Source organism: Mus musculus, chromosome 17 (genome assembly GCF_000001635.26).
Source record: "Mus musculus strain C57BL/6J chromosome 17, GRCm38.p6 C57BL/6J".
NCBI lineage: Eukaryota > Metazoa > Chordata > Mammalia > Rodentia > Muridae > Mus > Mus musculus.
The window spans coordinates 87,728,683-87,752,587 of NC_000083.6; the positions used below are offsets into that span (position 1 = coordinate 87,728,683).

The following is a 23,905-nucleotide window of genomic DNA, read 5'->3' on the forward strand; positions in this document are numbered from 1 at the left end:
CAAACTCAACAGAGATCCACCTGCCTCTGCCTCTGCCTCTGCCTCTGCCTCTGCCTCTGCCTCTGCCTCTGCCTCTGCCTCTGCCTCTGCCTCTGCCTCTGCCTCTGCCTCTGCCTCTGCCTCTGCCTCTGCCTCTGCCTCTGCCTCTGCCTCTGCCTCTGCCTCCTGAGTGCTGGGATTAAAGATGTGCATCACCACACTCAGCTGAGAACTCACATCCTCATTTACAAACATGAGGCAGAAAGATGTAGCTGGGAATGGTGTGAGCTTTTGAAACCTCCAAGACTGTCCCTAGTGACACAACATCTCCAATAAAGAAATACTTCCTAATCCTTTCCAAACAGTTCCATCAACTGGGACCAAGTATTTAAATACAGAAGCCTCTAGGGGCCATTCTCATTAGTATGACCACATTCTCTCCCTGGCCCCTATAGGTTTGCTGCCTTATTATAATACAAATGCATCTGGTTCAACTTCAAAAGTTCCCTGTCTTTTCTGTCTCAACTCCGCTTAAGAATTCCAAAGTCTCTCCTAAGACCCAAGGCCGTCTCTTACTTGTAACCCTCTGAAAAATCAAAAGAGCAAATTATACACTTCCAATATACAATGGCACAGAATATACATGACTATTTCAAAAGAGAAGAAGTATAGGACATGGTGAAGAAATTAACTGGACCAAACACAGCAGGGCAAACTCTAAACCCTGTAGTTCCGTATCTGATGTCAGAGAGCTTAGAAGGCTCTGCCTTTCCAGCTTGGTTGACTACAGCACACTTCTCTCTTGAGATGGTTCCACTGCCCACATGCCACACTCCCTGGCTGATATCCCATGGCTCTGACACCTCCAACACCCTGGGGTGCCAACACAATCCTTGACATTCATAGAATCATGAGATGGCCTCCCAGAGCCTCCATGTAGGGACTCCCTTGCCACATGTCTGGCCTCAGTGGCTCCCCTTAATGATAGAGGAAGATTCTCTACTTGTGTATCCTTTATGACTTTAAAGCCAGAACCACGTGGCATTACTGCCATATTTGGCTGCCTACTGGGGATGGAACCTCACTCCTCCCTAAGTTACATTGGCTTAAGCTTCCCATGAATTCCTTAGGCGTTTTCTTTTACAAGTAGGATGCTTAGCTGTGTGGCCTCTTCCCTGAGGGCTCCACTCCATTCTCTTCCTCTGCAGTCCCTTGTCTACTTCAGTGCTTCAGGCTACTTGACTGCAGCCTTCTCCTCCAACTGTATATTTTACTTGTCTTTGCCCCACCTACTTTTTCACTGTAGACCTTCATAGCAGTGTTCACAAGCAAGTGACAAAGTCAATATTAGGCTGTCTTGAAATCTCCTCTGCCAATGAAATTAATCCAAAACTCCAATTTAGGCTCAGGAAGATTCTTAGGACGAGGTAAAAACAACAACAACAACAACAAAACCAGCCACATACTTTGCCAAAATATCATAGGAATGGTCTCAAGCCCTGATAGTTACCCTCTGAAACCTCGATCCAGGCCTCCATAGTCCACGCTGGTCTCAACACGTCTGTCTTCCAAACTCCTATTGTGATGACCTGTTAAACTCCACTTTGAGCATTCAATTGCTTTCCTGGTTCAAGGTCCCAAAGTCATCCTTTAATCCCAGCACTTGAGAGCCAGAGACAGGTGGATCTCTTTAAGTTTGAGGCAGCTGGTCTGAAGAGTGAGTTTCCAGGACAGCTATGGTTACATAGAGAAATTCTGTCTCGGAAAAACAAAAAAGTGTGTGCGTGCGTGCGTGCGTGCATGGGTGCGTGTGTGTGTGTGTGTGGGTCTATCACATCAATAGCCCTACCTCCTGGTACCAACTCCAGTCTTAGTTACTTTTCCATAGCTGTGACAAAACATCACACCAAGGCAATTTATACATGACGCTGTTTAATTTGGGGCTCTCAGTCCCAGAGGGTTAGAATCCATGACAGTCTGGGAGCATGATAGCAGACAGACATGGCATTGAAGCAGTAGCTAAGAGTCCACATGCAGGAAGCAGAAAGCTAAGTGGGAATGGCCAGAAGTGTTGACATTGATAGTGAGAATATAATGTTAGCAGCGTTTGGAGCAAGACACTGGGGGGTGGGGGTGGGGCAGGGGGTGCCTCAAATCTTAGGGTCTCTTGGAAGCCCTGCATGTTCTTCCACAAGCTAAGAATGCTTTCACTAGGCTGGGGGGAGTAGCCCTGGGCTTCTCCTTATTACTCTGTTGAGTATATGCAACTGCTGACTGAGCCCCATGGGCCTGGACACAGCAGGAGTAAAGAGAACAGCAGTGTAGCCTACTCTGAGGACTGACTTGGACCACAGTCCTGCTCGTCTCTGTCACTTTAAACTGGTCCCTCCCCTCCTCAGTTTCCTCCCCTCTTCTGTAACCTAAGATATTAGAGTGGATGTTAGAGTTCTCAGATGCCATTCCATCAGGGCCCAGTGAGGAAATGGTTCAGAAAGCGGGGCTACAGAGAGTGCCCTGACCCTAAGAGCATTCAGAGATGCACCGCTAGTTAGGGTTGAGGGTATAGATAGGGCCAGGGATATGGCCTCGAATGAGTTTTTCAGCTCATTCCCTAGCTCTGCATAGCAAAACAAAACAAAAGCCCAGTAACCAAGAAAACATGTCTTTGTCCTAGTGATAAAGACAGCTTGGTCCTGGCATAAGAACAAAGTCATGGACCAGTAGAACAGAATGGAGGGCAGATCTAGAAAAAAATTAAGAATTCATATGGAACCACAAAAAGTCTCAAATGGCCAAAGCAACACTGTGGAGAAAGATCATCTTTGCTGAGGGTCTTCACGCTGGACTTCAGATTATACTGTAAAACTCTAGTGATAAAGACAGCTTGGTCCTGGCATAAGAACAAAGTCATGGACCAGTAGAACAGAATGGAGGGCTCAGAAATAAACCCATGAAGCTATGGCCGCTTGATGCTTGACAATGGTGGCAAACCAAACCAAACCAAAACAAAAACACTGGGAAAGGCCTATTCTATAAATAGTGCTGGGGCTGGTGAGATGGCTCAGTGGGTAAGAGCACCCGACTGCTCTTCCGAAGGTCCAGAGTTCAAATCCCAGCAACCACATGGTGGCCCACAACCATCCGTAATGAGATCTGACGCCCTCTTCTGGAGTGTCTGAAGACAGCTACAGTGTACTTACATGTAATAAATAAATAAATAAATCTTTAAAAAAAAAAATAAATAAATAAATAGTGCTGGCAAAACTAAATATCCACCTGAGGGAGAATGAGGTTACATTTGTATCTTCCATCCTATAGAATAATCGATTCTCAGTGGACCAAAGACCCCAATTAAAAACCCGAAACAGTAAAAATAAATAAACATTAAAAAAAAAAAGTGCCAGTATTAGCCAAGGCAGGTGATTTCCCCAGGGACAGTTAAGTGCAAAGACCCGGTGAGAGCTCAGGGCCTGGGCCAGACTCGCACAGCTGCAGGGCTGCTCCTGGTCCCTCTTAGTCTTCATGCATCAGGCAGCTAACCAGTGCTGTGCAGCATGCCCCTCCTCACTCTGGCAACAAAATGTGACATTTTTTTCTCTGCAGCAGCTGCACATTAGCTAGTAACAGGTTCCTGTCCCCTCTTCTCAGGTTGACTGAAGAGATGGGGAGGACTCCCAAGGGTGAGTCTACTGCCTAGCCCTTTTCTGGCTTCTTGCTGCCAAGCTGCTGTGTGCAGGGAACACAGGCTCCTGAAGACCATCTTTAATGTACCCATCATCTTATTTAGATCATTTTGTGAGTTTCTAGATTCCTCATGAAAGGTCCAGTTAAAATCTTGGAAGAAGTCTGCTCTCTGTACATCGTCCTCAGAGGAGTGACAAAACCCTGGCTATGGAGAAATCAAAGGAAAGGCAGAGCTGTTGCCCAGGTTAAGGTAACTAGAATGTGAGGCATCTTCTTGTATGAAGGAAGAAAACGTTCTAATGTTTTCATCAGGGAGAGAGAAATTGGTATGAGACTCTAGCACTTGTATTGGAGTAAAACATAAAATGAGGCCTGGGAGTATTTATCCCATCCTCTCAGTATTTAGAACTTCTCTAAATATAATCTAAGAGTATTTAGTCATCCTTTAAGCAGCCTCCGGATCCCTTAGGACATGTTCACGTCCAGACACATTGTTCATATCCAGGCTGGACATTAAGCTGTTGCCACTAGATTGTATTTTCAGGTTGCAATGGTGGGAATAACAGGTTCTCAGTTTTTATAGGTGGTCAGGGCTCAGCAGGTAAAGACCCCTGCTGTGCAAGTGTGAGAATCTGAGTTTGAGTCCCCAGAACACTATAAAAGCCAGAAGCATAGCAAGAATATCGGATCCCAGGGCTCCTGTGGGAGATGAGAGGTGGAGGCAGGAGAATTCCTGTAAATTTGTATGGCATATAAAATGGAAAACAGCAAAGAGACTCTGTCTCAGGGCAGAAAGCAAGGGCTGACTTCCAAGGTCCTCTGACCTCCCACCTGTGTACCATGTGTGCACGTGCATGTATACACACACACACACACACACACACACACACACACACACACACACACACACAGAGAGAGAGAGAGAGAGAGAGAGAGAGAGAGAGGATGTGATATAATAATGTGGATGGAGAAATGGATGGGTAGATGAGTGAATGGATGGATCAGTGAATGGATGGATGAGTGGATGGATGGGGCATGGATGAGTGGGTAGATGGGTTAACTAGTTCTGGATAATCAGGTTTGGCACTTTATAAACTTCATTTTAGGAGGTCCTCACATAGAAACAGTTGGATAGGTTTGTTTTCTCATTTCGAGATGTTAAAACAGCAAGGCAGGGGTGGCACATGCCTTTATTCCCAGAATTGGGGAGGCAGAGGCAGGTGGATCTCTTGAGTTCAAGGCCAGCTTGATCTGCAGTGAGTTCCAGGATAGCCAGGGCCACGCAGAGAAACCCAGATTCTTAGAGAACTTAAGGAGTTTGGTAGTAGGAGTGTCATCTGGGTCAGCGTGAATGAAAACAGCCACTACTGTTCGAAGGTCAGGCTGATACCAAGTTGAAGGTAGATTTTACCCAGAAGTCTTGGCTCAGGTGTAGGACTGTAGAGGAACAGGCTCAGCCACACTGGGGGGCAGTGGTGGGGATTAGGGACAGTCAGCTTCAGCAGGAATTGGGTGACTCAAGTCTGTTCTCCTTTTCAGTGTGAGAGTAGTCTGAAGACAGTGTTCTCTACCCTCAGAAGAGCTTTCTACAATGCTGTGTACTGAGTCCCAGGATGCCACCTGTCCCCCAGTACGTCCCCATGGGCTGCAGGCTACACCTTCTCGCGTATGCCAGAGTGTAAGTACTGAGAGAAGGTGTCACTTGGGTGTGTAGCTGGTGGCCATAGAAATTTGGGGCCTGCATGTGAGTCTGGTGCTGGAGGCGGCATCTTTGGTACCTTGGTTCCAACCATCTTTCTACATCAGCCATGAGCTCCTCTCTCAACAGCCTAACTGAGGTGACGCTGCGGGTAGGGCAAGCATGCACACCCTGGCCCAAGGGACAAGCCACTGTTAGTCTCTGTTTTTATTGTGACTGGGTTTCTGACAAACTGAAGATCATTTTGCCTTAGGGTCCTCAGTACCCACCCTTCACTACTGTGATTTCTGTTTATGTTCGCCAGGTATTAGTGAGGTCTACTCTGGGGAGTGTGTGTGTGTGTGTGGTCTGTGTGTGTGTGGTCTGTGTGTGTGTTTGGACCAGTGCTGTCATATGAGTAAGCACACATCCCCCTCGTGTCTCTCTATAACTCCAAGGTCTGTGACAGCTGTGGAGGGAGGGGGCTTCCATTGCACACAATCGTGTTTCTGGAGCAATGACTTCCACTGATGTAAAGTCACGGGGTGACCAGCCACTCCGGTTGTGGGGTACGGATGTGTACTTATGGGTGCATACTGCAAACAGTGCCTAAGACTCTCCATGGGACAAGGGACAAGAAGCCAGTTGGAGGTAGAGGGGACCACACTAGGACGTGAGGTTGGAGCAGGATATCTACTTCAGCCCCTCTGGCCCAAGGTCGCCCCTGAGTTCAGGCTTTCCGTCCCTAGGGGTCTCTCTGTACTAACGCTGTGACAGCCTCTGGAAGGACAGACACACTGTATCCTTTAATGTGTCTCATTCTGTATTGCAGTGCCTGTGAAGCTATTCGTAGGAAGAAGGGTTTATTTTGGTTCATTGTTTGAGGGTGCTGTCCTCGGAATAGGGAAGTTGTGTAACGAGAGTGGCTGGAGCTATGCCAGTTGTTCTTCCTAGGACCCAGTCCATGGGAACATGCCACCACATGCCACCCACATGCCATCATATGCCACCCACATGCCACCCACATGCTACCACATGCTACCCACATGCCTCCCACATGCCACCCACATGCTACCACATGCTACTACCCACATGCCTCCCACATGCCACCCACATGCCACCACATACATCACATGCCATCACATGCCACCCACATGCCATCATATGTCAACCACATGCCATCATATGCCAACCACATACCACCACATATCATCATATGCCATCCACATGCCACCACATGCTACCCACATGCCTCCCACATGCCACCACATACATCACATGCCATCATATGCCACCCACATGCCACTACATGCCACCCACATTTGTGTCCTCTCTCGTTGACTGTCTCTGGGACAGCTTCTACAGGCAGAGGTGTGTTTTCCAGGTGATTCCGCAGTGAGCTAATGGAGGTCGGCTCTCTCCAAGAATCAAACTCAAGCCATCAGGTTGGTGACAAGTCCCTTTTCCTTCTGAACATCTCAACAGCCCAGGACTGGAAATGTAATTTTACTATAAATCCATGTAAGCCTAAGTATCTGTGTGTAGCTAGTGGGACATTAGAGGACGGCGTGTATCTAGCGAACACTTTACATGGTCCGGGGAGTATAGGCACTAGAGAGATGAAGAGCCCGCTCCCACCCTCTGCAGGAAGCACCTCCATCTCAGTAGGTGTGTTTCCTTCCATCACATCCAGTTGCTGGTCCTGCCGCACCCTGTCCATGGAGACAGAACTGGGATAAGTTGTTCAAGCCAGGCAGACTCTTGGTAGATGCTACCAGTGGTTCCTTATCTATGGGCCCCTTACATCTCTCTCCTCTTCCCTTCAGGGTGGCAGAGACCATAGGCCAGATCTTCATTTGAATGACATAGAAAGAAACCTGACTTGCCACACCCTCTTCAGTAAAAAACTGCATGGCATGCCCAAAAGCTTGGATGCAGTCCCAAGGCAAAAAGTTTCACGGAAACTTAGTCTCCTGGAGCCTTGGCATCCCATAGCACGAATGCTCCAAACTTGTCCCTCTGTCAGTCGGTGAATGGATCTGTGTGCTTTCCTTCAATATTGTTTTATTATAAGTGCCTCTAAGGAATGATTTTTGACATATAGCTAAGTTAGATTAGCCTCCACCAGTGTTCCAAAATCCTAGGAAATCGTTGAACCAACCTTGGGCTTTGATTTTTGTAAAAATGTTACTCATTCAGATGAAAAGCCTCCAGTGTTGACAGAGAGACAGTGAAAGAAATCAGGCATTACAATTTACTAGAATTGAGCTAGAAATCTCAGGGCTAGCCTACAAAGTATACTTAGAACAATAGCTGGGTCACTCCCATACACAGGCATTTACAATGGCCAAAGGCCTATTGTGAATTATACAATAGACTAGAATTGGAACTATGGCAAGGGCATGAAGCCCTTGCCCCTGGCTTCTAAGAATAAACTGACCTTAGGTGTGGCTGCTTTTTATCTCAGTTGTAAACACTGCCTGGTTCCTGTTAGCTGGTATGTATGCTGCATTCCTCTGTTTTGTGTAAAGAGTCATTTTGCATCCGGTAACCTCAGTGTACCTTGAATGACCTTATTGTATCACTTAACTTCCTTGTCTCCTTCTGTAATATAAGTCTGATGCTCACTTTGAGAAATTACATTCAGATCAACATTCCCTTGTGTTCACATCTGTTTGTCACCCTGCCAACTCCTTGCCCACCTGAATACTGGGACCCTAATTCCCAGAGGGTTGAGGGACCCACTGAGTCCAGTCCACAGCACTGACTGATAAGAGGGACCTGGTTGCAGTCACATGGAGCCAGCGGCAGGCCAGAGGTGCTGACTGACTGTTGCCATCTGGATAAGCGTCTTCTAATGATTCTACAGACAGCCCTCTGTGAATGTGTCCCTCAAAAGGAAAGAGTATGCTTTCAAGAGTGGATTAGAGTAGGGCATGTTATTCTGTACTTCCCGCTGAGGCGGAGGTACCTTGAGTCCAAGTGTTTGCACTGCCTGGGTAACACAGTGTGACCTTGACTCCAGAACAAACTGCTGACCAAATGAAGAATGTGATGTCTTTGCTTCATGATGGCTGAGACCTCCTACTGGAGTGGTATATACCCTTTTACCTTATTTTTAAAGATTGATTTTATTTTGGTGTATGTGTGTGTATCTTTCTATGCACCGTTTGTACGTGTGTGCAGGTACCCACAGAGGCCAGAAGAGGGTGTTGGATCTCAGGAATCTAGAGTTACCAGAGTTTGTGAACTTCCCAACATGGTGCTTGGTGTGCCTCTAAACTGTTTTTGCTTGGCTGAGGTTTGGAAGTCTGAAAACTACATTTCCCAGAATCCCTTGCCAGTTTCCTTCCAGATGGGCTTGTGGATGGGTCACAGTTGCTGAGGGATGAGGTGATGACAAGACAGACATTGGGGCTGAATCACACCAGCAATAACAACGAGCTACAAGCCCAGCTTTACCATGACCCCCTAGAGACCCCACTGCAGCTACAGAGTGTCCCCTCAGCTAAACTGGAGCCACTCTCACCAGGACCATGGCTAACTTAAAGAACAATAGTTTTCAGGTCGTCTTGTGACCATGTTAGGTCATTTGACAAAGTTTGGGCTGACATTGAAAGTGATCTGCTGCCTTAGCGCCGTGCCTTTGAAGGGAGGCGTTCATCTAGACCTTCGCCTGGCCCGCATTGTAAGTCAATCGTCTTAGGCCATTCTACACGGGATAGTGCAGAAATAGGCAGGAACAAACGTGCTGGGGGCTCCATGTTGGCTCCCCTTCCTGGGAGAGAAATAAACTTCTTACCTATTGTTAGCCAGTATGATTTTGGATTTCTGTTAGCATAGCACAGTTTGCTCTCTAACTAACATGTGACCCATGAAACTTAGACATGGAAGCCTCATTCCCAGGGACTCACGGGAACCCATCACTAGCTGAGGTGACGGCCGTCGACTCCCCAGTTGTTGGGATCTGATACTCTTCTTTGTCCTTTCCACACTGTTGGGCTCTCAGCAGCTATGAGAAGCTCTCAGCAGTTCTCAACTGCTTTGACCTTTTAGGAACACGCCAGGACAACCCTTTCACAGTGTTCAGAAGGCTGAGGACCACGGGAGAGATGATTTCATCTGTCTCCTAAAGCTGAGAACCCTCACATTACTAGCCTTGCTTAGACCACAAGGCTAGCTTTTGCTAAGGGGAAACCTCTTTCTGGGACACTTCCTTACTCCTTAAACCTAGCTTCTTTGCCAGGTGTGGTGGCATTCACCATTACTTTCAGTGGTTGGAGGCAGAGGCAGACAGATGATCTCTGTGAGTTCAAGGCCAGCCTGGACTGGATAGTGAGTTCCAAGACAGCCAGGATTACAAATAAAGACCTTGTCTCAAAAAAGAAAGAAGAAAGAAAGAAAGAAAGAAAGAAAGAAAGAAAGAAAGAAAGAAAGAAGAAAGAGAGCGAGAAAGAAAGAGAGAGAGAGAAAGGAAGGAAGGAAGGAAGGAAGAAAGAAAGAGAGAGAGAAAGAAAGAAATAAATGGAAAACCCCAGCATCTCCCTAATGGAGCTCATTGTCCTTCCTGGCTTAGCCTATTTGTCCTCCAGGGTTCTCAGTTTCCATGTGGTCTCACTTCCAGCCACCTACTTAGCCTGAAACCTGGGGCCTCTTGGACTTACAATTTTTGTTAGGATTGTGTTTATTTGGTGTGTGTGTGTGCACATGTTTGCCGTGACACATTCGTGGAGGTCAGAGGGCAGCTTGCAGGATCCGATTCTTTCTGTCTGCCATGTGGGGTTGAGCTTGAATCTTCAGGCTTGTCACCTGATGTGTCGACTTCCTGAGCTGCCTCACTGATCTTTCTCTCAGACTTCTGCCCACAAGCGGGCACAGTCATGGCTTCTGTCGGCCAAGCCCCCCTCCCTTCCACAGACTTTTCTTCCCTTGACATTCTACAGGATGAGCTGAAACTGCTTTGGCTTACGAAGCCTTTCATGAGGCTGACCCTCAGTCACATCTTCGTTCTGTCACCCCAGACCTGAGGCGCGAACGATATGCTCCTTTCTGGAAAGAGCCTGCCTCTGTTTGTCTTCAGTGCCGCTCCCTCTGCCCGTGAGTAGGCTCCCTGGAGCCTCCTCTTCCTATGGACTCAGTGTGAAAGCTTTCTCTGCAGCATTGGAGTGACCACAAGTTTTCAGTGGTCCCAGCATCCACAAGTGACTGTGGCTACAGACCCTCCCCGCCTGTGCTGACACGCCAGAGCCTGGAGTCCAGGGTCTGCCGCGCTAACTCGTTTTCTCATTCTTTTCCCTCAGCCTCTGATTCAATAACCCCAAACTAGAGAAGCCCTTAACTTCTGCGGCCCAGGACAAACTGGAGGGGGAAGCATCATTAAGTTTTGTAATTATGATAAATCTACAAGTCTCTTGTCCAGCAGCCTGACCTGCTGCATGCTAAGTTCCCTTTTCTTTGGTACTCATTAGGAACACAGATATCTTCATAGAAAGGTGACCAACCACAGAGGAGGCAGGGTGAGCGATTCCACCTAGGCATTCGCCGTTGGACTCCTAAAATGTCATTCAGGAATCACGAGGTCTTAGGACCTGAAAAGCAGCGAAAGGTCACCTGAATCATTCAATGAAGAGATGTATGTTCCACACAGCTGGGCCACAGCTGGAGACCCTCATCAAACACAGAGCTGGTGGGTGACTGAAGCCCAGGTGTGTCCAGAATTTTAGCCTAGCTAATGGTCTTAATTGGACACAAGGCTGTTAGAAGCCAACTTTCCAGAAATGCTACTGGTCAGGGTGCTTTAAGTGGGAGGGAGTGTGACTCCACAGATGGTGAACCAATTGAGCAGCTTTCTCTAGCATTAAAACAAAAGGCAAAAACTGGTATGGAGTCAGTGGTTTGATGAAACTTCTTTTATTTGTTTCTATTTTATGTGTGTGAGTGTTTTGCCTGCATGCCTATTCTTATCATGTGTATGCAGTGCTCAAGGAGACCAGAAGAGGGCGTTGGTCCCTGGAACTGGAGTTACAGCCAATTGTAAGCAACTGGGATTCCAAGAAGCTGGGATCCAATCTTGGCCCTCTGCAACTGCTCTTAACCTCTAATCATGTCTCCATCCCTGATTAAACTTTTTGTTCCATTTTATCATGTAATGTCATGAAAGTCCCTGCTGTAGACAAGGAGAAGGGAGAGGCTGGTACATTTGGTTGGTTGCGGTCAGCAGGGGTAGAGTTTAGGATGCTGGAGAGTTTGTAGACTTTGGCGGGTGGGGCCAGGAGAGGTGGGTGGAGCAAGGGTGGGTGTGGCCATGGATTAGGATGCATGGAAGATGATAAAGGAGGTAGAAACTGGTTAGGAAGTTTAGGGTAAAAAAGACCCCAAAGAAAAGTAACCAGTTTCTTTCTTGGCTAAAAGCAGGAAATGTCAGGCCTACCCTGGCTAGAGCTCAGAGATGCCAGAAATGTTTAAGCTCAAATGTCTCTGGTTCTGGTATGGTCAGAGGCTGGGCAACGGGAGGGTGTGTGTGTGTGTGTGTGTGTGTGTGTAAGTGTGAATGTGTGTGTGTGTTCCTTATCTCGATTTCCCTGAAAAAATACCCACCTCCTGGAAATAATAATGACAATCTAACTGAAAGTTCTAGACACGTGCCATGGGAACTGGGCTGACCAGCTTGCCTTCCCCCTCTCCCTTTCCCCAACATTATTAACTCCAAGGCAGCCAGGCTTAGTGGTACCCTATTTCCTGGTATCCTCCCTGCTACAGAGGACCTCTGTTCTTTTTCTTTTCCTCTTGTAAGTGTTTGCCTATTGGTCTATAACAAACATCTCTCTAACACCTTCTGTGGTCTGTGAATCCCACTCTTCAAATTTTTCAAACAAGTACCTGATATCTTGGGGTGGCTTTGGTGGCTATTGGATTTCTGGGGCCCTAGATCCCGAGAGAGGCTCTGTTGTCCCCCCCCCCAAGACTCCTCCATAATCCTGCACCTCTAGGAGGGGCGCGCAGAGGAGGAAGGACGTCTCAGTAGCTCTGTGATGCTGGAGCTGTAAAGGAGCGCCCTGCTAAAGAAAGCACTAGAAGGAACCCATCTCCCTGGGGACATGAGGGGCCCCCATGTCCTCGTGATGCCTCTCAGGGTGGGGACACCTTGCATCTCTGCACACTTTGTGCTTCTTACTTCTGCTTACTCCTAACAGGGGTGTGGAGTCATGAACCCATTTGGAAGATGAGGAGAGCAAGGAGCGGCGTCAGTTCCGTGACTGCAGATCTAGATCCAGCATCCAGAGCTCTGATCAGAGTGGAACATCTCCACAATGCGCTTGCTGTCTGTAGTGCAGGCTCTACAATCACCTGCACTCCTTACAACAGTACTAATGCCTGCCCAGTGTCCCTCCTGGGTAGGGCCTGGCCCCAGCATCTTTTCAAGATCACTTTGGAGGGTTGTGTGGACAACCAGGTTTGAGAACATGGTCATGGGTCCATGCTTGCTCTGACTCTACCAACCTAGCCCAGCCTGGCTCAGGGGTAGCTCTGTGGATCTGTAGAACAATCAATCCCCTTGGCAGCCACAAGTCTGAAAGGGCCGGGAGAGGCAGTGTGAGCAGGGCAACAGGAGGAGGAGCTCTGACCAGACAGAAAGCAAAACAGCTCAAAGGGTGGCAGGCTACTTTTTATTCATCGTTAATTTAAATACCTTTTAGTGCTCTCAGAGCAAAGTGCTGCTCGGAAGGAGAAAAGTGTTGTTTTCAAGTGCTGTAGGCTCGCCTGCATGCTCGAACCACTCCCCAGAGAACACAGCATCAGAAATGAGTAGTAATGCCAGGGCCAGCTTCCTTGGGGGGGGCCGGGGGGGGGGTCGGGGAGGAAGCAGGGTCTTGGGAGGGGTTGCTGCAGAAAGGCTATTGCTCCTCCTCAGAACATAGTGAGGCTGGCTTTGCTCTGTCACAGGTCAGGATGCCTATAGGTTCTGGGGCTTCTCTGGGGTCACGAGAGTCCAGGCCCCACATCTGTGGTGTTGAGACCATGTGTGGCCAGGAATGGCTTCAGTAGGTCCTTTTCCCCTTCCCACTCTGCTGGCGGAGCCTTCAGAGTCACGTGGTGCTATTCAGCAATCCTAGAGACAGACAGACAAAGCCCCAGCGTCTCTTCTGGACACTGAAGTGCCCTGAGCTGCTGGCTGGCAGGACCTCCCAGACACTGATAGAGCATTGTGCTTATTTTGACCCCTATGAGTGTAAAAGGTTACATTAAGATAGACCCAGGTGGTCCATAGGCCCGGTGTTGGCTGACTCGGTCCCCTCCAGAAGTGTCTCTTCTATTGATAAGGGCTCAGTTACCCTCACTCCAAAACCTGTAAGAAGAGGTGCCTTCTGGGTGTTTTGGTGACCATCTACTTCTTAGGGGTGGGCTTGAGACTGGATGCTGGCTTCTGTGTAACACATAAACACATGCACACTGCACACAAAACTCCCCAACACTGAGGGGAACAAAGCCCTAGGAGATCTCGAGAGAATTAAACAGGAAAAAGAAACCGTTCTTCTCAAAGTGGCCTCACCTGGGAGGGTCCCTCAGAAAGGGCTAGTGACTTGTTGTGGTTGCTGTGCGCGTGTACGCACGACACGCAAGGGCTAGGGCTCCCTGTCACTGTTCAAGGGTGGAGGCCTGAGATTGTCTGGCCACTTAGACCATCCCACCAGGACCTTGAGCTATACTGGGAAGACACAGGGACTGACTGCATGGCTTTAGTGGGTGATGGCATCAACAGTGGCTTCTTTGCTGACCTAATTAACTCTAAGAAGGCTTGATGTCCAGCCCCTGGCTTCTGTGTTCTGTGTGGCCACAACCAGAAGACAAAGGATTATGGGAGTCACACTGTCAGTATAGAAGCCTACAATGCACTAGAACACTGTGTGTGTGTGTGTGTGTGTGTGTGTGTGTGTGTGTGTGTGTACCTGAGGTCAGGCAGGTGAGCCGCAGCCCACAGGAGCTGAGAGCATTGGTGAGCTGCCAGCCATGGGTCATTCAAGAGACACCCATGATCATGGAAGAGGTGTTACCATCTAAGGATGTGGAGACCTTCTTAGTAAAGGGGTCCTGATCGACGTCGCTGTTCCCAAAGTGATAGGAGAGCTTTTTCTTCTTAGCTTTCCCTTAAACGGGAAGCCATACCACATAACTCCATTGATCCATCAAGTCCCCTGACCCGGAAGCCCCAGCTTTTCAAGAGCTCAGCAGCCTCTGGGCATCTGGGGAACTGAATCCTTTGGTTTGTACAGGGGAGAATGACGGTATGTCGTACCACATAGTAGGACAGACTGGTGTTATGTGGTGGGGACCAGAGGGACAGGGACCAAGATGTATAGGTGTCACTGGATCCTGAGATACTATGTATTGTACTTGGTGGAGGACAGAGATTTCTCTGGGAAGTCACGAGAAGGAAGGAGAAAGGGGCTTCCTTTCCCTGCCCCCTCACACTATGCGTCTATTTCCTTTAGAGGCTTGCTCTAACTGCAGCCACTTGCCTTCTTCCAAAGCCAAAGCATAGGGAGGGAATGGGAAACAGCTAAGGCCGTGCAACGTAAGCAACGCAGAGAGCCTAAGAAGCATGGTGACAGAGGATGCTGCCAAGGGACGGACGCTTGGCATTCTTCTTCCCCAGAGGAGGCTCCTGGAGGTGGCTCCCCATCCTCTCACGGAGGATTCCACAGAGCTACGTGTTTGTTCATCAGTACGGTGGCCTGGATGTCTTAGTAGGTCCGTCTAGCTGTGGTAACTTGGTCCTACTGTGCCAGAGCTCCCTCCCTATGGGCAAACTGCTATTTTGCCTCTGCCATGGGATCTCTGCTTCCCCCCTCTGAATGGCTCAGCTCCCCAAGTTATTTCTGTTGCCTAGGTGACATCTCTAATTGGATGTTTTTTTAATCTGTTCCTCTTTTAAATGGATAAGCCTGATGCTTTACTTCCAGGTTCTGTCAGAAGGCCTAGACTGGCTAAAGTATATTCTGGGACCAAAGCCATCATTCAGATGCAAGTTCATGAGCTAGCCCTGCTGGACAATCACAGTGGATCCTGAAAGCATGGCTTCTGGAAGGATTCTACCCCTTGAAGATTTAGCAAGACTAAATCTGTCTCCTGCTAGCCCTACTTCACTGGTGTCCCATCAGTTTAGAGCCTGTGTTTAAAGGCCAACTGTAAAGCAGGTTGGGAATTACTCAAACCAAGTCCCTGCAACCTGGGTTAGTTCTTTTCCTTCCTATGTGAACTGGAAGGGGAAAGAGGAGTTTGACATTCAAGCATGGTTCTTAATGGTGTATGCGCGCGCGCGCGCACACACACACACACACACACACACACACACACACACACACTTCAGGCACATTGCCAAGGAGAAGGATGATACTGAGGGGACACTTTTGCTGGAATTCCTACCAGAAGTGGTGCACAGTGGCCACACTGTGTGCTTATAAACACCGACACTACTTTTCTTACATGTTCACATTTCTTTAGATAAGACAAAGGGCAGAAGTGGTGCTCCTTCACAGCTCCAAACTCTGCCATTTCAATGAAGCCTTGGGCATCTGGACGTCCCTCTGCAGAGGACGAGTCTGGGAGGTTCTGTCCCTTGGCCTGAGGACCATTCAGAGAGTGTTCCTTTCATTCTATGACTCCTCTGGGTTCTGGCAGCTCCCTCCCTCCTGCCTCCTCTACCTCCGGTGTAGAATTCAATGCAGTAAACAGCCCACCTGGTTATTTGAGGACCACACATGACTTAGAACATGATCTCAAACACTATGTGGTGGGCATGGGAGCTTAAGTGGCCTGACATTTGTAATATGGCTGCTTTGGGTTTCTGGTGCTGCAGACCCTTTGGGAGTAGACGGCAGAGTCCCTAATCAAAGAAGAGGTGGAGGGGGGGGAGGGCTCTGCTCTGCACCTCTAGGCTCTTTAGAAAGGGGAAGAATTGAGCTGGTCAATGGTAGTTAAGAGGACAACAGTAACAAAGTCTTCTCCAAGAGGAGACAGCTGGTCTCCGTTAGTTATAGAAAGCCTCCCTGCGTGTGCATTAAGCTTGTGAATGAAGAGAAGGTTGAGGGCTCACATCAGAGAACACGCTGAAGCAGAGCAAGTCTCTCAGTCAGAGAGCCCCTCCCTGCAGGTCCCCCTGGGCTTCTGCAAGTAGAACTTATGGAGTGGACTAGCCGCGGGCTGAGAAAGGCCAGCTAAGCCCCTCACCATTTGCAATTTTCAAGTATGTGTGGGGGTGAGGGTGGGGGTGGGGTATGCTGCCGCCGCGGTGGGTGCTGTGTTTCCTCTAATTGCATAATACTACACCATTCCCTGTGTGTAGTGGCTGTTCTATATATATACACAGGGAGGCAACATATGGCTCACCCTACCCCCACCTGTCAAAACTGTGACTATATCACTTCTGACGACCAGAAGCAAGCTGCTAGGCCGAGCCAGTATTCTAAAGGCTGAGGAGGTAATTCAGAGCCATGAAAGGCGGCACCATATGCTTTGGGGTTGCCAGCTGCTTATGTGCATGGGGAAGGGTTTCGTGCCTGTCTGCGAAAGCCAGGATGCACTCACTCTCTTCGCTGCAGTATGCACTGGCGCGGAGCGGGGAATTTGGGGTGCCACTTTTTCTCCTTCTGGAGGGGAAATTTGTTGGGGGCCACGATTCTCCAAGAGGGGACTCAAAAAAAAAAATCAGTCTCATCTAAAACTTGCCCTTGATAACGTCAGGCCTGGCCCAATAGTATTTCTTTAGAAAACATGTTTGTTTTGGTGGTTGTTTTTTTGGTTTCGTTTTTATTGGATAAAGATTAAGAAAGCGCCATCTCGGAGAGAAGTGAAGCAAACCCGCCCGGCGGCGCGCAGCCCCGGCCCGGTCCGCGACGCTGGGGGCGGGCGGCCGCTCTACCTGGAGGCGCTGGTCTCTGCCAGCCGGTTGTTCATGATGCCCAGCGCGCCCACGCCGCCCGAGAAGCCGTTCTGTCGCGTGTTGACGCACACGCTGCGCGGGTAGCCGTTGGCCGTCTCGGACAGCTGCTTCTGCAGCAGCGCCAGCGACACCTTGTTGGACGCCGTGAGGTCGCGCATAGAGATGAGCTCGCCCGACAGGCGGCGGCCCTCGGCATCGCTGTCGCGAGTCGCGGGGTCGGCACCCAGCGCGGCCAGGCGACGGCGCAGCCGGGAGCCCGGGGTGATGGCGTTGCGCCGGGCTAGGGGCGCGCCGGGAGCCGGGCAGCAGCGCGTGCAGCAGCGGCAGCTCAGCTTGCGCAGCATCCAGTTGAGCACCTGCTTGATGAGGATGGAGATGACGTTGAAGAGCGAGTAGATGCAGCACACGCCGAGCAGGATGAAGAGGAAGTTGCCCAGGCGGTAGAGCCCCTGGTTCCGGTAGGCGGCGTGTTGGCTGCTCACCAGGTCCCCGAAGCCGATGGTGCTGAAGGTGACGAAGCAGAAGTAGAGCGAGTCCACGTAGTCCCAGCCTTCCACGCTGGTGTACATGGCCGAGGCGCAACAGGCCAGCAGCACGGCGAACAGGCCCAGGATGAGCAGCACGTGGTACACCGAGGGCTTCCAGCCCGCCAGGCTGTCGGCCTCCGACAGCGCCGAGCCGCGGCGGAAGGTGGCGGGCAGCAGGCCACTGCGGCGCAGCTGGCGCTCCCGGCAGGCGCGCATGATGAAGGCCAGCAGCGAGATGATGCGCTCTAGAAAGAGGTTGAAGAACAAGATGGTCCCCGCGCAGCCGAACAGTCCGTAGGCGATGAGGAAGGCCTTCCCGCCCACTGTGGCTGGTGTTGTCATGCCGAAACCTGCGGAGATAACAGCCAGGGTTAGAGAGGGCTGGTGGTCGCATGTGGTGTGGCAGGCGAATGCAGATGCGGAATTAACTCATTTGCTGACCGACTTAAGTCAGGTGGGGGCGGGACAGTACTTAGACGGTTCCCTCTTTTGGTGGCTCTTGATCATGATGAATTCCAACAAGATGGAGTTCTGCCCTATGCCTTAGGGGTATTTAAACTACTCAGGTAGAGCGGATATGCACTGGACGAGACCAATAGGATGCACTGAGCAGCACCAGGTGCGCAGATGCAAACCTCTGAGCTGCCCACAAACCAGTGAATGACACCTGTTCCCCTAACTGAATTTCCTCTGGACTCTGTCGGCAGACAGGCTTGTTGGGCTGGGCTTCCAACATCTTGTAATTAGGATTGTTTACTCTGAGCCCAGTGAGAGAGAATTGCCTGTTAGCTCTGGTTCACTTACGAAGCCCACACAAGGATCATTTGGGGACCAGTTCCCCTCCTGCCTTTAGAGTGCAAACCTGGACATCTGTCACTGGACTTCAGGTCCCCCTCCAGGACCACCATGTTTGGTCTAGCTGGGCCCTGTGGTGCCAGTATGTGGTTAGAGTTTTGTCCTGGAAGGTCTCTCCCATGCTCGGAAAGCTGCTTAGTGCTTTGAATCCTTTAATAAGGAGGTAACCTGTCCACTTGTTGAAAGCCAGGCCCTGAAGGGTTTGTTAATGGACTCCCACAGAAAGCAGGCTGCCACGGGGTGCGGGTGGGGAGAAAGCTATCGTGACTTTCTTAGTGCTTAGAGTCTGAGCTGTCTGAGCATCATTAGACATCTCCGCATCCACGGGAGCAGACCTTCAGAGGCACACCACTCCCTTCACACCCAACAGAAAAGGACAACCCGTGCACGCTGCTGTGCAGCAGGCCCAGCTCTAGGAAGAAGTCAAGGATACTTTGTCCCATTTGGCTTATTATCTCCTTAACTATTCCAGAGAGCATACACCTACCACTTGAAGAGCACATTCCTTAGGCTTAGATGCTAATCACGTTCTTGATTCCCTGGAGGAAGTGCCCAAGTTGCCTGTTCATCTTATGCTTACTGACTGGAGTTCAGGGAAAATCGTATGATATTGCTCATTGAGAAAGATGGTTTATTCTTTGCGTTCCACATTTGGCCACAAAAGAATTTTAAAAGAAGCAAGTAACAGTGACATAACAAAGAAAATGTTAGTGGTTTGCCCAGAAATTTGTAAGAAGGACTTTACAATACTCTAAAGCCAAACTCAAGTCCCTGGGCTCAGGAAGAAATCGACACTGTTTGTGGATTGGAGTATGTGGGGGGGGGGGGGGGTTAGAGAGCAGGCATGATGATGAACGCTTGTAATCCCAGCATTTAGGAGGTAGAGGCAGGAGGACTAGAAGTTCAAAATCATCTTTGGCTACATAGTAAGATGGAAGCCAGCCTAGGATATAGGAGACCCTGTCTCACAAAGCAAACAAATTTAGAAAGTCCTAGACTGGAGGCTGGAGAAGCACATACTGCTTTTGCAGCAATTCCTATCTGAGTACCTGTAGTCCCTAAATGGGGGAGCAGCCCCTCCTTCTAAGCTGCAGCCTATGGCTGCTGTAAGATGCCCCCATCGGAGCTTCTACCATGGTGGCACCTGTTAAAATGGAGGCTCCTGTAAAATGGCAGCACCATGACACCTCCTTAGTCTGCAGACATCACAGGAGCTGTCCATGCTCCTTTCATGACTCAGCCTAGGACCTTCGTGAAATACCACGGCAGGAGCTGCCCCACAGAAGCTGTCCACAGTGGCAGCACCTCCTCTCCAGCCTCCCTAGCAGCTCCACAGAGATGGTGCCTCAGCTAAAGCAGGCTGCATCCGGGAAGGACTTCCCACTCTCATCCATGGGCCCAATGCAGGGAAAAAGAAGGTGTGGGGGGGTGGGGGGCCATCAATCCCTGAGCAGAGAACCCACCAATCCCTGAGCAAGAGAGCTCACCAATCCCTGAGCAGGAGAACCCATCAATCCCTGAGCAAGAGAACCTATCAATCGCTGAGCAGGAGAACCCACCAATCCCCAGCAGGAAAACCCACCAATCCCCGAGCAGGAGAACCCACCAATCCCCGAGCAGGAGAACCCATCAATCCCTGAGCAGGAGAACCCACCAATCCCCAGCAGGAGAACCCACCAATCCCTGAGCAGGAGAACCCATCTGTTGGGAGCCGCCCCCACATTCGCCGTCACAAGATGGCGCTGACATCCTGTGTTCTAAGTGGTAAACAAATAATCTGCGCATGAGCCAAGGGTATTTTATGACTACTTGTACTCTACCTTTCCCGTGAACGTCAGCTCGGCCATGGGCTGCAGCCAATCAGGGAGTGATGCGTCCTAGGAAATATAACTCTCCTAAAGAGGGAAGGGGTTTCGGTTTTCATTATTGAAGGGGCTTTCGTTTTTGGGGCTGGGCGCTGGGCGCTTGCCCTCCTGGCTCCCAAAGATGTAAGCAATAAAGTTTTGCCGCAGAAGATTTTGGTTTGTTGCGTCTTTCCTGGCCGGGCGTGAGAACGCGTCTAATAACAATTGGTGCCGAATTCCGGGACGAGAAAAAACTCGGGACGAGAGTTTACCATCACTGGCGCAAGGAAGATCCCTCATTCCAGAACCAGAACTGCGGGTCGCGGTAATAAAGGTTCCCGTAAAGCAGACTGTTAAGAAGGATTCAACTGTATGAATTCAGAACTTTTCAGCTGGGGAACGAGAGTACCAGTGAGTACAGCTTTACGAGGTAAGTCTGATCTTGAACTTTCTAAGGAAATTCAAGACAGTCTATCAGAAGTAAAGTGGAAAATGTTTGGCCTTGAATTTTTTCTAATGTTAGGAGCCCTTTTGTTCCTTTTCACATGTTATCAGGTGATTAAGATAGGGCTGAAAATTCTGGATGAAATTCAGGGCAATCTATCAGAAGTAAAGCGGGGAGAGAGAGTAGGAGCAAAGAGAAAATATGGTACACAAAATAAGTATACAGGCCTTTCCAAGGGTCTTGAACCCGAGGAAAAGTTTAGGTCAGGTAAGAATACCTGGGGAGAGATTAGAAGGAAGGAAAAGAAAAAAGAAAAGAAAAAAGATCGATTAGCGGAGGTCTCTAGGAGATACTCGTCACTAGATGAGCTCAGGAAGCCAGCTCTTAGTAGTTCTGAAGCAGATGAAGAATTCTCCTCTGAGGAAACAGACTGGGAGGAAGAAGCAGCCCATTACCAGCCAGCTAATTGGTCAAGAAAAAAGCCAAAAGCGGCTGGCGAAAGCCAGCGTACTGTTCAACCTCCCGGCAGTCGGTTTCAAGGTCCGCCCTATGCGGAGCCCCCGCCCTGCGTAGTGCGTCAGCAATGCGCAGAGAGATGCGCAGAGAGGCAATGCGCAGAGAGATGCGCAGAGAGGCAGTGCGCAGAGAGATGCGCAGAGAGGCAGTGCGCAGAGAGATGCGCAGAGAGGCAGTGCGCAGAGAGGCAGTGCGCAGACTCATTCATTCCCAGAGAGGAACAAAGGAAAATACAACAGGCATTTCCAGTCTTTGAAGGAGCCGAGGGTGGGCGTGTCCACGCTCCGGTAGAATACTTACAAATTAAAGAAATTGCCGAGTCGGTCCGTAAATACGGAACCAATGCTAATTTTACCTTGGTGCAGTTAGACAGGCTTGCCGGCATGGCACTAACTCCTGCCGACTGGCAAACGGTTGTAAAAGCCGCTCTCCCTAGTATGGGCAAATATATGGAATGGAGAGCGCTTTGGCACGAAGCTGCACAAGCGCAGGCCCGAGCAAACGCAGCTGCTTTGACTCCAGAGCAGAGAGATTGGACTTTTGACTTGTTAACGGGTCAGGGAGCTTATTCTGCTGATCAGACAAACTACCATTGGGGAGCTTATGCCCAGATTTCTTCCACGGCTATTAGGGCCTGGAAGGCGCTCTCCCGAGCAGGTGAAACCACTGGTCAGTTAACAAAGATAATCCAGGGACCTCAGGAATCCTTCTCAGATTTTGTGGCCAGAATGACAGAGGCAGCAGAGCGTATTTTTGGAGAGTCAGAGCAAGCTGCGCCTCTGATAGAACAGCTAATCTATGAGCAAGCCACAAAGGAGTGCCGAGCGGCCATAGCCCCAAGAAAGAACAAAGGCTTACAAGACTGGCTCAGGGTCTGTCGAGAGCTTGGGGGACCTCTCAGCAATGCAGGTTTAGCGGCTGCCATCCTTCAATCCCAAAACCGCTCCATGGGCAGAAATGATCAGAGGACATGTTTTAACTGCGGAAAGCCTGGGCATTTTAAGAAAGATTGCAGAGCTCCAGATAAACAGGGAGGGACTCTCACTCTTTGCTCTAAGTGTGGCAAGGGTTATCATAGAGCTGACCAGTGTCGCTCTGTGAGGGATATAAAGGGCAGAGTCCTTCCCCCACCTGATAGTCAATCAGCTTATGTGCCAAAAAACGGGTCATCGGGCCCTCGGTCCCAGGGCCCTCAAAGATATGGGAACCGGTTTGTCAGGACCCAGGAAGCAGTCAGAGAGGCGACCCAGGAAGACCCACAAGGGTGGACCTGCGTGCCGCCTCCGACTTCCTATTAATGCCTCAAATGAGTATTCAGCCGGTGCCAGTGGAGCCTATACCATCCTTGCCCCTGGGAACCATGGGCCTTATTCTCGGCCGGGGTTCACTCACCTTGCAGGGCTTAGTAGTCCACCCTGGAGTTATGGATTGTCAACATTCCCCTGAAATACAGGTCCTGTGCTCAAGCCCTAAAGGCGTTTTTTCTATTAGTAAAGGAGATAGGATAGCTCAGCTGCTGCTCCTCCCTGATAATACCAGGGAAAAATCTGCAGGACCTGAGATAAAGAAAATGGGCTCCTCAGGAAATGATTCTGCCTATTTGGTTGTACAAGAAAAGAAGCCCGTGACATTGTTACTCAATGTCAAAGCTGCTGTGAGTTCTTGCCAGTTCCTCATGTGGGAATTAACCCACGCGGTATTCGACCTCTACAGGTCTGGCAAATGGATGTTACACATGTTTCTTCCTTTGGAAAACTTCAATATCTCCATGTGTCCATTGACACATGTTCTGGCATCATGTTTGCTTCTCCGTTAACCGGAGAAAAAGCCTCACATGTGATTCAACATTGCCTTGAGGCATGGAGTGCTTGGGGGAAACCCAGACTCCTTAAGACTGATAATGGACCAGCTTATACGTCTCAAAAATTCCAACAGTTCTGCCGTCAGATGGACGTGACCCACCTGACTGGACTTCCATACAACCCTCAAGGACAGGGTATTGTTGAGCGTGCGCATCGCACCCTCAAAACCTATCTTATAAAACAGAAGAGGGGAACTTTTGAGGAGACTGTACCCCGAGCACCAAGAGTGTCTGTGTCTTTGGCACTCTTTACACTCAATTTTTTAAATATTGATGCTCATGGCCATACTGCGGCTGAACGTCATTGTACAGAGCCAGATAGGCCCAATGAGATGGTTAAATGGAAAAATGTCCTTGATAATAAATGGTATGGCCCGGATCCTATTTTGATAAGATCCAGGGGAGCTATCTGTGTTTTCCCACAGAATGAAGACAACCCATTTTGGATACCAGAAAGACTCACCCGAAAAATCCAGACTGACCAAGGGAATACTAATGTCCCTCGTCTTGGTGATGTCCAGGGCGTCAATAATAAAGAGAGAGCAGCGTTGGGGGATAATGTCGACATTTCCACT

General features: G+C 49.5%; 1 protein-coding gene across 1 annotated transcript in view; it reads right to left on the reverse strand.

The window, feature by feature from the left end:
• Positions 1-17,138: 17,138 nt before the first annotated feature.
• Kcnk12 (potassium channel, subfamily K, member 12) overlaps positions 17,139-23,905 on the reverse strand; it is a 52,174-nt gene continuing 45,407 nt past the window's right edge. The window contains exon 2 of the mRNA NM_199251.1: positions 17,139-18,159. Coding sequence (NP_954859.1) covers positions 17,258-18,159 — 902 coding nt within the window. The 3' untranslated portion in view covers positions 17,139-17,257. The remainder of the gene's footprint in view (positions 18,160-23,905) is intronic.